We start from the raw sequence: 13,905 nt of genomic DNA on the forward strand, positions 1-13,905 counted from the left end.
TGCTATCATGCGTACAATTTAAACCGGTAAGAACGATGTCGCGGAATATTAGTGGACCAGAAAACATCAGTGCGTCATTCCTCAGTTGCTCAAAATTACGCATGTTAAATAACTCTCAGGTGTAGACCCAGGCTTGGTCCAATCAGCTGAGAAGAATATTGCAACTTAAACCTTGGAATCAAATACATACAACTTCCCCAGATGCCAGTAAATACAGAGCCTCTATAATTGATGATTGTTTCTGTGGAATTCCCTGATTTCCATGGAGAGGTTGAGAGATGATGAACTTTGCTTTAAAAACTTATGGACACTATGTAGCTTTCCTTCCTTTAGTATACTATCCAAATGCGTATCAGATTATGGAATTGTGTGAGAAAAAAAGGCAGAATAAAGAGAAGGGCGCATTTTATTCACAGGAGAAACTTTCTTTACACACATGCAAGCAGCGAAAGAGAAGCAAAGCCTTCCTAAATCTGTTCCAAAATAGATGAGAAAAGAAAAGAAAAACACTTTTGATTTATCTGTATTTGCTGTGGTTCACATTGTGAAGTTGGCCTAGTTTTCAAGGAAAACAATTGAATCTTATCTCATATTCACCTGTGAAGAATGCCATCAGAAGCCAGCGTCCCCTCGAGATCTCCAATAATTCGAGCTATTCGAACCTCCAGGCCTTTCAGTATTTCCTGAAGCAGAGTTCTTACAATATCCGCAAACAGCCTCATATTGAAGCCTACAGACTCTCCAAGTTCGCAACCACCAGCAAAGCAAGAAGTAATCTTGGATTGTAACTCCATCAACTTCTGGCCTGTTGCCACCATATACCTCTGCAGCTGAAAGGCTTCTTCCAAAAACTGTTCAAGTGCTTCAGTTTGTTCCTTTGTATTGCCAGTTGGTGAGTTCCTGCTACTTCCAGATCGGTAGCTCTCGTGCTAACATAATAAGAAAACAGAGAAGAAAAGGTAAGTTTGCATCCTAAATTGTCATAAAAAATCAAGAAATAAATGGACATTAACCTGAAACGGATTCTTACCATTCTCTGGCACAGGTTGTCAGTCTTCTCTTCCAGTGATTGATACCTTTTCACTTGTTTACTTAGTAAAGCCATCATTATCATGAACCCATTTTCCTGCTGCCTGTTTTCCTCAGCTGTGTCATTTGAAGCATCATCCTTGGTTGTCAGCTGCTCCGTTGCCTGAGATGCCGTCAACTTTTCGAGCACAAGTAGTTGCTGCTTCAGCCTTTTGATCTTGTAAGAAACTCCGAGAGCATGAATATCTATCCTCCAGGATGAATCCTTTTTTACAACTGATGGTCCAACTGATGAATACTTATCATCAATGTCAGCGCCTTTTTGGAAGCTATTCGCCAAGTGAACATTACCTGGGTCCATGCTAACCTCCTTCTCTTCTTCGATCTCTTCTTTGGGAGATGGGGAGGTCAAAATGATACTCTCAGCTTTGTCCCTTGATATACTGTCCCCTGCTTTAGGTTCTTCTAAAGTTATTTCATTAACACAGGTAATGGCATTGCCCTCAAAATTATCAGCTGATTGTGCTTTATAAGTTGGACTAATTGCTGCGGTATTGGCAGCTGTACTCTCTCTGTACATAAGTTCTCTATTTTTATGTGATTCCAGCTGCATCAGATTTGTTTCTTCACTGGCATTCCAAGTGTCCATCTCTAGAACCAAGCTCCCTGGCTTCTGGCTGTCTCTAACTAAGCTGGTCTTTGACTCCTGATCTTTCTCCCATTGTCTCCTCTTTGTGAGCTTCACTTGTGACCTGGGAAAATAATTTGAGTTGTTCTTTTGGCAGTGTTGGACAAGGTATCTGATTTTCTCTTTCAACAATTTCAGTTCCTTTTCCTTGTCCAACAACAACGCTTCCAATTTTAAGTTTTCCTCTTTGAAATGGGACAGATTCCCATCGAGTCCTTCTATATGAGACTGAAGCCGCTTCGACTCGAGCTCCATGCTTAGCAGCTGCCATCGAAAAGCTTCGAGTTTTTCATCTTTTACTCTCAATTGCTCTGTGAACGCCTCCATCTCTGTGTAATGCCTTTGCTCAAGGACAGTTGCATACTTCTCAGTCTCCAACCGAACCAAATCTTGCAGTCGTCCAAAGTCATCATCAACTGTATCATAGCAAGAAAAGATGAGCACCTCAGGGAAGGAGAACTTGAAACTAGTGAGTGGGAACTTCTGTTAATAGCTATACATCTGTCAACACGAGAAGAATTCTTCACATTTGCCTCAAAAGAACAGAGTTCTTTGCATAAATTGTTTTAGGTATCCAAGTACACACCCAGCAAGGATTTTATAAAAAAATTGGCTGCACAAAAACGGATTAAAACTTTGCAACTCCAGAAATTAAATATACTACTATTAATTGCTCAGAGATGCAAATTGTTCAGAGATACTCAGAAGAGATGCAGATCTTTCTTCAATGCATTCCTCTGCCGGACAAGAAACATGGAAATTGATGCCTTCTTATCTTATGGAAATTTCTAATGGCCGTAAGTTTTCAGTTTCGATTCACAATGTATCCATGATGCGTCTATAAAGAGGTTCAAAGCACCAAGAATTTATAAGAAATCAAAAGAACGGGGGTAAAATCATACCAGGCTCATCGTTCCCATCGCTGGAATACCGATCCAAATATTCGACCGTGGTAATGATGCTTTCTCCCTTTGCTGAAGAAGAGTCATGCTCTTTCCTGCTCTCAGCTTCCAAGTACTCCAAAAGAAGAGTCTTGGAATTGTATCCTCTGCTCTCTAGCTGCAATTCTGCCCTTCGGTTCTGGGAACAACCTACCTCCAAAGAGTGTGCTGCCCTCCAGCCCTTCTTGTGCCGCGACTCCCACATGTTCTTCCATCTCTCCATCTCCATCTCAGCTTGTTTCTTCTTTGCCTTCGATATCTTCACCTCCTTCAGCAGCATCCGTTTCTCTGCAGTGTCAAGCTTGGATTTCCTCAACATTGCTGAAAGGATCTTATCCTTCTGCTCAGAATCTTTCTCAAGCTTCACAATATCTCCACTAAGCTTCTCGACCATCGCAAGCGCTTCCTCCTTCTGCTCCAGGGCTTCCTCAAGCTGTTGCTTTGCCGCCTCGGCTTGTCGGAGGGCACGACCCATGTCAGCTTCCAATTGGCGCTGGTTGGAGACGACCTCCACAAACGCCGTCTTATGCTTCCGAAGCTCAGCTAAGTGTTCCTGTGCCTCCTTCGTCGTCCTCTCTTTCAGTTCTTCCTTCGCTTCTTCAGCCAACTGCAGCATCTCCTCCAACTCTCTCCTCTTCCTGGCTTCTTCCTCGAAGGCTTCATCCTTAATTCGTATCGCACGCTCCTCCTCCTCGACTCGCCTCCTTAAATCCAGTACGGCCTCTTCGTTCCTTGCCTTCAAGATTCGCATCTCGGTGACAAGCGCTTGGATCTGATGCCTGAGGCTCTTCCTTTCAGCGATCCAGCTCTGTTCGTGGGCGGCGAAGATGCTTACCACCTTCTCATTGGCTTTGGCATCTTCAATTCTCCGCTGTTTCAGCTCATCAACCTCCAATTCAGACTTCCTCAGCTTCTCCTCCAATGCCTCTTCCCTTCTTTGAGCTCTCTCTACGAGCAACCCCAACAGCTGCGCACTCCCTTGGAGCATCAATTCGCCTATGCGACGCCGATGAGCATGCTCTGTATCGAGCTTTCTCATCCTCGACATAAGCTGAAGGGCTACGAAAGCACAGGAAACACCAAAAAACATAGGATAGGCACCATCATTAATCTGTTGGAGCGAAGCGGATTGCTCCTCCTCGCCCATCGTTCCTTCACAAGTTTCTTCTGTATCACAATGGGAAACAGGAACTCAACACTCAAGTGGAAAAAGAGGCAGCCAGACAATATCCTCCACAGAATTACATCAGAATTTGAACAACAAGCGATCTTATGATCTTATCTTTCCTCTGTCTTGCTCTCAGAACAAGCAGCAGAACTTATGGGACTATTGAACGAGAGGTGATCATGCTGCTGTTACCCAGAACAACCAAATGCATGCCTTCAGGTACCAACTTTCCCATTACCAGAGAGAGAGAGAGGGAGGTATAAGAATGGTGGATGGAAGGGCATTACCCAGAAATTATGGCAGCGGTGGGTACCAATGGCATGAAATTGGCACGTTCGAAGGGGTGAGAAATCGGTTGGAGTACAGATTCTATTTGTCAGAAAAGCAGCAGAAAATTATGGACAGACACCCTGGTTTTCAGTGAAAAGACTAACCCAATGCCCACTTTATCCCCATCCCTTTTCTTTTCCTCCTCTTTTTTTTCTCTCCCCTCTTTTGTCCGCTCGCAGAGTTCCTTTCACCTGTGATAAAGAACAAACTAGGAGCTAAGTTGGGTTCGATCCGTTGCAAAAGTTCGAGAGATTAGTAGGCAAAATATCCTACTCTTTGTTGGGGGCTTAAAAAAAGGGGTTAAATCTTTATGGTTAGAATGAGTTTAAAGAATAATAATAAAAAAGAAGAAAGTACCATTGGATTTGTCGATTCTGAGGCCGAAGTGCGTTCCAGTGATGTGGCCATGTGACATGATCAGATCAACTGGTATTTTTTAACTTTATGCGGTTCTAAAAGTCTGAAGAAAACGAAATGTTTCGGTTTTCTTATCCGGGTCAGGCCCAAAAGATTTCAGTTGCATTATGAACTTTTCAGGTGACAGGCGCATTTGCCATAGATTACGTTTCTTTTCAGAAAAATTATTCTCAGAGTGCGATGTGTTGAAGAATTCTTATTATGTTGAAAACTTTTATAAAGGATTATTTTTTTATCGAGAATCTCTTGATCTATTTCTTCTTCAGGAGCGTAGCCTAAAAATTTTTATTGTAAAGTAAAAAGTTATATAAGTGCAAAAATCAGGATTTGACCATGTGTGAATGACTTGTTTTGTGCATTAATACAACTGAAATTATTCTTGTGGTTTGTCTAAGCATATTTAGCGGCATCATAGAATGCTATGAAACAGCTTGCATTAAATTATAGACGTACGTAGCCAGTCGAAACTTTTTATTTCTGATCCACTTGAGGAAACAAATTATATATTTAGACGAAGTCATCCAGCAACATCCCAGAATAATTAGCTTTCAGATGAGTAGGATAAAAGGGACCTCCCAGAAAAAAAAAATCAATGAGCTGTAGTTGAAACAATCGAGCATATGAGAGAAAAAGCGAGTTTGGAAGCCTCGGAATGGAGGCGTCTTGGTAAAATAAACAATTATTACAGACTCTTAAAGTCTAATTAACATCATGTTCAATATGAAAATGGTCGCTTTTGTTATTGTTATAATTATTGTTTAAGCTTCCCTATCTTGTTCAAAAGTCTAAACATCAAGCACACTCCTAAAAGATGAATGAGTACATCGTCCTTCAAACAAAAAAAGAGTACCACATTGTCCTCTAATTGATCTATGCATGCTCTTCAAAAAATTAGTTTAATTCGTCTGGACCAATCTCTCATCTTTTTTCGATGAAACCCCACTTCTAATTATCATCACAACAATCCGTCCCAGAAAAGGAGGCTTTCTCCACCCCTTTGTCTTTTAATCCCTCATCCCCTCTTTGTAGACACGTAAAGTGGGGACTTGCCTAAAAAAAGCAGAACATCCAGAACGACATCCAATACAATTTGAATTGAATACCCCATACTATTGACAGTGCCCCACCCTCATCTTCATCGCTTCCCGACTCTTGAAGTATGGGAACAGACCAATCTGTAGTTCGAATAAAAAAGGACTGGCCACATGGAAAGCTCTCTCTTCCCAACTTTGTGACACTCATTCTCCTGTTAGGTGATTACCCAAATACAATCATGAAGCTTAGTGATCTCTCTTGCTAGGACCAGGCCAAACGATGTGATTTGGATATTAAATTAGTTTATCATTGCTTTGATCTCGTAATTTTGTCTAATCCTATGATTAAGTGGTGGTCGATCTTGTTAGGAGAATGGGCAACAGATGTGATTTCGATGCAATCCAGTTTATTATTGAGAAGTCTGAACTTTTTCATTTTGCTTTGGTCCTGAGGAAATTGTTTGCCCCTAACCCAGCCAAAGAGATTGTTCCAAGAAAACGAAGACCACGGGGAACCCTGAATCCCCGACCGCCACCTCTCGCCGGCAGTCCATGACTGCCAATTCTCACCATCTTCTCGTCTTTTTTTCCTAGGATTACTGGTATTACGTTGGTAGAGGAACTGCTTCCAGGGTTAGGAGCAGAAGTTGAACATGTCGAAAGAACATGTTCAAAACTTCAACACAAGGACGTTATTGGAGACAGGTTTGTGGGCTTAAAAAAACAACAACAACTTGGGGTTTCCATGGACTTGTGGCTGAAAGTAAATAGCATATGAAGTCTATGCTCGACTGTGGTGAAGAAAATTCTTATTCTCGTGGCAGACAGGAGAAAATCCAATTGCAGGGAATAGGTGTAGGCAGCTGCTCAGTTGTTGGGATTGGGGGTGAAATTGCGAAGGCAACATGCAGGCCGCCGCTAATTGTGCAACGTTTAGTCATACTATAATGTCTCGCACCTCAAGCTCCAGACTTGACCATTGGTACCGTGGAACAGGTCTCTCGCGTATATCACTCAAGAAATCGGTGTACAGAGCTTAGGATTCGTCTTGTGCCTTTCACCTTCCTATGAAAGAATGATTCGTTTTTTTTTCGTCAACCATTGAATCACACAATGATCATTTCGAGAGCTAGATTAACCACTTTTTGCAGGAAAGATCTTGAAAAGCTCCAAAATCTAAAACATATGTTTCAGTATGATGGCTTTCACAGTGACTCCTAAAAAGTAGCTCAAGGCGGCGACTTGGGCTGTATCTTCATTAAAACTTGGATGAATTCTAATTAATTCAAAAAAGGAAAAAGAAAAAAAAAAGTGTCCAAGTGGACGGCATGTGGTGCAAAGATTGTTTGTGGCGGATTGGCAATTGAACCACCCTATTTTTGGTAAGAACAAGTCCGTTAAAAAAATATATTAAATTGTTACCCTCTCGTTAAAAAAATATATATTAAATTGTTACCCGCTCGTTACGCTAGGTTACATATGCTCTGCATTCCATGGGCTATATTGCATTAATGAGGCCTCGTGACTGATACCGACCAGCAAACTTTGCGGGTCTTCCATTGACATCAATGCAAGGGCCCATTATTTAAAAGAGGAGGTCGTATTGTGGCGGATATAAACTCCACTCTCCTACTCAGGCTGGAACGAGTAGGATCCGAGAAGACGACACTGGTCACTCAACTCATGGTCGGATGATGGAAATAAAACAATGGGTAACAAATGGCTCCTAAATGTAAGAAATAGAATTATAGAGGTCAGATGCTCCTAGCCAGACCATTTGGAATATTCGATGCAACACCAACCGCCCATTTTTGAATTGGATGATTGAATGGGGCCTCCGAGCATCTCAGCAGGTCTGATGTCCTGTCTCAAATGGCCCATACTCGCAGCATGTAGCTTTAGCTCCTAGACATGCATGCCCATGCACAAGTACACATATAGGACAAAAGAAGAATGATGCGTTCAATTTGGTTTCGACCATTTGTCATTTGATCATTCATTATAGCATGATTCTTCCATCGTTACTATCCTTTGTCTCCGATTTATTTTGAGATCAAAATGCATTCACTAGCCGATCAAATGATCGAACATGCTTTGGACCTATCATTAGCTCAAGGACAAACAAGGTTCTCTTCTTCAGTCCTCTTGGGCCATGGCTCAACAGACATGCAGGTCCAAAGAAAGGGTGCGGCAATTGCCAATCCGATATTGTGATGTAGCAGTTACCCGAAAAATATTATGATGTAACGGTCAGAACAGGCAGACATATGTATTTTGGACAATTGGACCACATAGAACTACCTCCCTGTACCTGGATGTTTTGTCTTTATTAGTCATTCGACCGTATCCTCTTTCTTTGATTTTTAGAAGGTCTGAAGCTCCATTTAATATCTTGTTAGAAGAATCATGAGGTCGGATGGTACTTGACCATGTGGTTGGTTGCGAGGAGAAAGCTACCCTGGTTGCATTGAACCATGCCCACATAAAAATGGATAAGATCTAGTAAAATCATATCAAAGTATCTGAGAAACATGAAGAAATCAGGGCCCATGCCCCCCATGAATGATGATGATTTTCTAACTTTCTAGTTTGTGCCAAGGAAAACACCAAGAGAATCTGCTTCGATTAAATAAATAGGCACGTCTCAGCCACATGGGACTCAGACTAGATGACAGTGACCACACCTCTACCGGAAGTTTCAAGAGTTGGAAAGTATGAGATGCTGGTAAAAAGAGGTGAAGCCGAAGAGAGCATTATTTTGGTGGAAGCCAATTCTATGCTGATATTGGTAAGCAGGTCGTCCCCCCCCCCCCGACCAAAAATTACAAGGCCTAGAGTCTCACCAAAGCAGTGATAGCTCCAGATGTCTATTTGGATCTCATTAAAAATGCAATCAGTGATTTTTTTTTTTTTTTTTGGCTTAATTGACACCCCTAGTTTCAAGCAAAGTTGCTTTATCGCTGTCTAATGTTTATAAAGGCATTTCGAATTATTGTCTAATATGCAAAAGGTTCAGGCCGGCCGGGTTGTATCTTTCAAGCGGAAGAATCCACCGTTGGATCACCAAATGATAGCTTCCAGATCTGTGCAGGCGGATGAGTGAGAACATGGCATGTTGATTTTCAAAGTTCAGGACTTGGGCCAGCCAGCTCCATGATAACAGCCTAAGGTCTTTAAATTATTAGCTGGCAACTGCAAACTTTTAAAAGAAATTGACGAAGAGGATTCAAGAAAGAAGGGAGGGGATTTGAGGCGATGGGATCAAATATGATTTGCTGCCAGGGTAATGGCACATTCTGCTCCAGCTAAAACCATACGAGGGCAAGATGAGACAAAGGAATTACCTTTATGCCTTGCGCATCAACAAGCCAGTCATAATTTTCCATCGAACCATCTAAATGTCAGGCGTCTACTGCAACCCAGCCGCCTAGGCAACCTGAATAATTCCCAACGATGAATAACGATGGTTGGCAAAAGTAGCAATTTAACGGGCAGCAAAAATGTTACAAGAAGAATCATCCCACAGTAAACAACACTACTTATAACAGTCTTCTACGAGCTATCACACACTCATGAAAGTTCTAAAATCGATGCTATCCTGTATACTGGTAATGTGGCTAAACACGCTGCCCTGCAGTAAGATTGCTCATATATTTTTCCTGCTCACAGCTAAAACGTCCATATAATTTTTTTTTTTCTAAAAATGAAAGCCAAATTGGGATTCACAAAAAAAATAAAAGTTTTTTTTAATAAAAAACCTTATCATGTTACCTCTAACAGCATCATAGAATAAGTGATATTTATGATTTGACTGATGCATGATGAACAAATTTACAGCACAACCACATTCAAAAACTTTCTTTCAAGATTTGCTCCAATTAGTAGCTACCTAACTTTGACTGCAATCTGACTAATACTTACTTGCTCAGCACCAGGTGAGAAACAACTATCCAAATGATGGCAACATAAAGCACCAGAACTCAAGTCATTAACACCAATCTACAACTATAGCACAGTTTCCTGAACATGGCACACCAAATCAACATATGCAATTGGATTGAAATGATGGCTCAAAATCCTCACCAGAGAAAACAAATACAGTTTGTAAAAGCTAAATTTTTTGACCAAGCCCAAGAAATCTGTACATATGTCACTACAGGCCATCCCTGCATTAGCTTAAGAATGGTTTGAATAAAAGCATCAAGTACTCAAATTCTGAAGAGATAAAGAATGAACATGGCTTACATTTGCACATCCTAGTGATCCTCTTTTTACCCATTGTTTACATTGTGAAAATAGATTCTAATATTTCCACCTGCATACCTTGAAACTTGATGACCAGATGACATTTACCATCCAAAAAGATGACGAGATGACATCATCAGCCTTGAACTGAGACTCTAGGGCAGCCATGGATTCTGGTTTGGTGAAATAAGTGAAGAGGAGGTATATGCCATCTAAGTACGGGTTGCTCTCTCCAGCCTTGTTCTTTTTCTTTCTGGCATATGCAAGTGGGATCACTCCTTGGTTAAACATCCCCACTTACATGCCAACCCCTGCAATAAGCAACTGCAATATATACCCTGGCAGAAACAAATTGAAATGAGTGAGCAACTTACAAGAAATTGATTCGTATGCACTTCAAGAATGGTGAGGGGAAGGCAGAATAAATCATCACAACAAACAAATTTAATAATGTGATGATGCCGTCATAAAGATAGAAGGCTTTATAGGAACATGCATATAGGAAACCACAAGATGATTTAGTTTCAAGAATAAAAGCTTCTAGTAATCTGATGGAGATTTGGAGGAATGGCCTCTTCCAGTTCAGTAAGCGTAATGCCAAAACCATGTATGATTGAATTTTTAAGATTTATCTATAACCACATCAGCTGTCAAAATCAGCTGTCAAAAGAAGTCAGGAAAACAACACAAGGCAAACACTGTGATCTTTAGACTTCCAAAATGTTTGACTTCTATAATTGAATTCCTTTGGAAAGCATCCAATTCAGTAAGTGGCTTTCACTGTCTAGTTAATTGGAGAAATGTGTACACATCAAAATCTGAAGGTGGCCATGGCATTAAGAACTTGGAAGATATGAAACTATCACTCCATGACAAACGGGCCTGGAGTTGCTTTGCCAAGTAGGACGATGCCAAATGCAGTACTTTAGTCATTGAAAAGGAAACTAGGTCCTAGGGCAAGAAGATATACTGCTGGCCTATCTCTGTTATCGAGAGACATCACTAAAAGTTATAAAGCATTCTAGAGCTGTTTGGCATTCAAATTTGGAAATGGTGAAAATGTTCAGTTTTGGGAAGACCCTTGGGTGGACCGTATACCTCTGAATCTTATCTTTCCTAGGCTATCTGCAAAAGTCCCCAAAGCACTGTTGCCTCTCAAATCCCAACAGACATGGAGAAGTGCTAACTAGAAAATTAATGTAGAAAGTTACGGCTTTTAATCTCTAAATTAAGGTCATCAAGGGTAATTGGTAAGCAAATTAGAAGTGAACAACGAACATTCAACAAGTTTATCAATACTGGAAGGTCTTATTTGCCTATAGTTAAATGCCTTATGGAAAGCTGAAGTTCCAGAAAAAATCAAAATTCATTCATGGATGGTCTTAAAAAGGTTGGCCAGTTAATGGAGGTTGTTTGCCCTGGATAATTGACCTGAAATAATCGATCAGCTATTATCACACTACCCATTTGTCAAATCTATTTGGAGTATACTGAAAACATGTTTAAATATGAAAGGAAGACCATCTCCCTTTGGTTGTGGAGTGATTGGAGAAGAAAGAGCATGAATGGAAAAAGTAGAAAGGTATTGGATCAACTGGAATTGGATAATGTTGGCAACTCCAGAAAGAAAGTAATGACAAGGTGTTCCTTCTAACTAAATCCTCCATTTCTCACACTAATACACACATCATCATTGTCTTGCATACAGTTCTTGATTGTGGACATTTTACTAATTTCTTGTTCGGCATACAGTTCTTGATTGTGGACATTTCACTACTAATTTCTTGTTCAACAAATCTTGGATTAGTATGCTTCCTAATTCCTTAATATCTCTTCTTTTCACCAAAACTGAATTACCTTGCTTTTGATGCATGTGATCCAAAGTATCATTGACTCCTTCTATGCTTAAAGTTCTGAGTACCCTTCAAAACTTCTCTACAAGCCTTAACCTATAGCATCGATCAGAAAGATCCATCAAAATTATCCTTACTTAATTGCTTGATTCCCTAATCTCTCCATCTTTCACTGAATCAGAATAACTCTCGCTTATGCTTATTTAAATCTCTTCATTCTGTATACTGTTTCTTCTTCTCTGTAAACTTAATAGAATTTTTTTAAAAACATTATACCTCTCCAAGCCTTGGTAATTGTTTATATTAAGCTAAACTCAAAATTTGAGAAGTCTTTGTCAATCATCTCCCAGAGGCTAAGTAGTGCGATGAGTCTTCCAAACATAAAACAAGATCAAATTAACAAACAAGCCAACTGCATTCAGTAGCGCTATCACTAACCTAGGGCCCCCTTCCACTCCTTCCAAAAAATAAATGCAGCAGAAAATTTAGCAATCATAATTAAATTGGAAACAGAGTCAAAATATAACAAGAAAAAGAAAACGAAAGCAAGAGATTGACAAGACAGACTCTCAAAACAGTTCTTAGAATGAACGAGAAATATAATAAAAAGAAAAGATCTTTTTTTAGAATTTACTAGAAGATTAATGCAAGAGATATATCGGTACAGGCGAGCCGCTCGTCCTCGGTCATATCGGCCATGGCCTCGCACTGGCGAAGGCCAGGGGGACACTGCGACTCCTCCTTGTCCTCCAGCGGGCCATCCCCTCCTCGTCTCCCCCTCCCTCAAAGAAAGAAGCCGAGAAATCTAGGGTTCGCGCTCGGACGGAGAGCGGCCGCGTGGGTTCCGGCCACCGGAACGACGCCGGAGGAGTCGAAGGCCAGAGGTAGAAGAGAGGGAATGGAACCCTCGGGACGAAGGGGGGAGGGCAGCGGGAGAGGAGGAGAGGCCAAGATCGGAAGTTAAGGAAAACTTGGATAATTCCTACGAGACGCGAGAGGGAGGGAGTGGAAAAAGAAGAAAAGGGCAGGGGAGGGCAGTTACGCTGCACGCGGGATTTCGTATTTCACCTATTGCTGGATCGGATCTTCACGTGGACGGTTGTAATCTGCCCATGGCACAAATCTAAACCTTTATCAACAGGACGGGGGTTGTATCTTTCGCGCGAAAGCAGGATTCACCTTCCTTCGCACGAACGTACCGTTAGATCACGCATTGATGCTTTGCGATATGTGCAGATGATTGGATGGAGTTGTTCGGAGTGCTTGACGATCTGTGCGGAGCGCGATCCAATGGTTAATCGTGAAAGAAGATGAATCATTCCTTTGCGCGACAAATACAACCCGAACCCCTAGATGGACGGCTCTGATTCCAGATTAATCATATTATTATCCGCTCTAAAGGCCAAACAGAGATGAAATTGATCTTAAAAAAGCTACTTCTTCGTATCTGTTATTTTATTTCAGAAAAATTCAAGCAAGCATTAACTGAGCAAACAATGCTCATTCCTGCAATTATTAGAACATTTTAGTCCACTTCAAAATTCTTTTTTTGCTTGAATTGTCACGACCAAGCAAACTTTTTTATCGCAACAATTCATCTAAATTTTATTCATTATCTGGTCTCAAGCTCATTGGCAAGGATCCATGAGCGCCGAGGTGGAATCCTTGGCAACCTCATTGTGCGTATCCAACACAATTTTCTAAATTCAGAGGTCAGTTTAAAAATTTTATGTCCATGTTGAACAGATATTTAGAAATATCAACGGCCCTGTTTGGTTATAGTGGGAGGCATTTTTGTTAATTTAGAGAACTGCTCAGACGACTAAGTAGCATCTCTTTTTTTTTTTTTCCTTCTTCCAATTTCCTTAATAGCCACTATTGAAGAAGGACGTATTTACTCAATCCAGGTATGGCAGCTTGGTATGGGTTCCAATGTGCAATTGACCATGTTTTAAAGTGATAGAATTGTGCTAGAGGGAAATTCAATCACTATGATTTGGTGGATCAAAGAGCATGACTCTCCAATATGCCCAGCTTTGAGAAGTATCAGAGTGCTGTGTTATGGGATGCAGTGTTTTTGACGTTCTCATATCCTTTGAGAGGTTAAGTAGGTAGCGGACTATCTTGCGAATGCTGCTAGTTCTTCTTAACATAAATCATTTTGGACTACACATTTTCTTTCTCATCTGGCTCATCTTCT

General features: G+C 40.9%; 1 protein-coding gene across 3 annotated transcripts; it reads right to left on the bottom strand.

The window, feature by feature from the left end:
• Positions 1–388: 388 nt before the first annotated feature.
• Positions 389–12,749, bottom strand: LOC105038197 (uncharacterized). Of its 3 annotated transcripts, none has more exons than XM_010913931.4 (6): positions 12,371–12,749; positions 9,931–10,190; positions 8,952–9,043; positions 2,620–3,825; positions 1,031–2,133; positions 389–929 (listed from the first exon to the last, which is right to left on the bottom strand). In XM_010913931.4, exons 4-6 carry the CDS (start codon positions 3,803–3,805, stop codon positions 594–596), a joined length of 2,625 nt encoding a protein of 874 aa, XP_010912233.1. In that variant the 5' UTR covers positions 3,806–3,825; positions 8,952–9,043; positions 9,931–10,190; positions 12,371–12,749; the 3' UTR covers positions 389–593. The 3 variants fall into 3 exon arrangements, with proteins under 3 accessions (XP_010912233.1, XP_073109208.1, XP_073109209.1); XM_073253107.1 differs by having other exon boundaries at positions 2,620–4,347; XM_073253108.1 differs by having other exon boundaries at positions 2,620–4,347; positions 12,340–12,749.
• Positions 12,750–13,905: the final 1,156 nt, after the last annotated feature.

This window comes from Elaeis guineensis, chromosome 2 (genome assembly GCF_000442705.2).
Source record: "Elaeis guineensis isolate ETL-2024a chromosome 2, EG11, whole genome shotgun sequence".
In the NCBI taxonomy this organism is placed as follows: domain Eukaryota; kingdom Viridiplantae; phylum Streptophyta; class Magnoliopsida; order Arecales; family Arecaceae; genus Elaeis; species Elaeis guineensis.

Coding starts and splice junctions, on each gene's coding strand:
- LOC105038197 (XM_010913931.4), bottom strand. CDS start 3,805: ATGGGCGAGGAGGAGCAATCCGCTTCGCTCCAACAGATTAATGATGGT. Junction 2,134..2,619: donor CGATGGGAACGATGAGCCTG/GTATGATTTTAC, acceptor GCTATGATACAG/TTGATGATGACTTTGGACGA. Junction 930..1,030: donor ACAACCTGTGCCAGAGAATG/GTAAGAATCCGT, acceptor TTATTATGTTAG/CACGAGAGCTACCGATCTGG.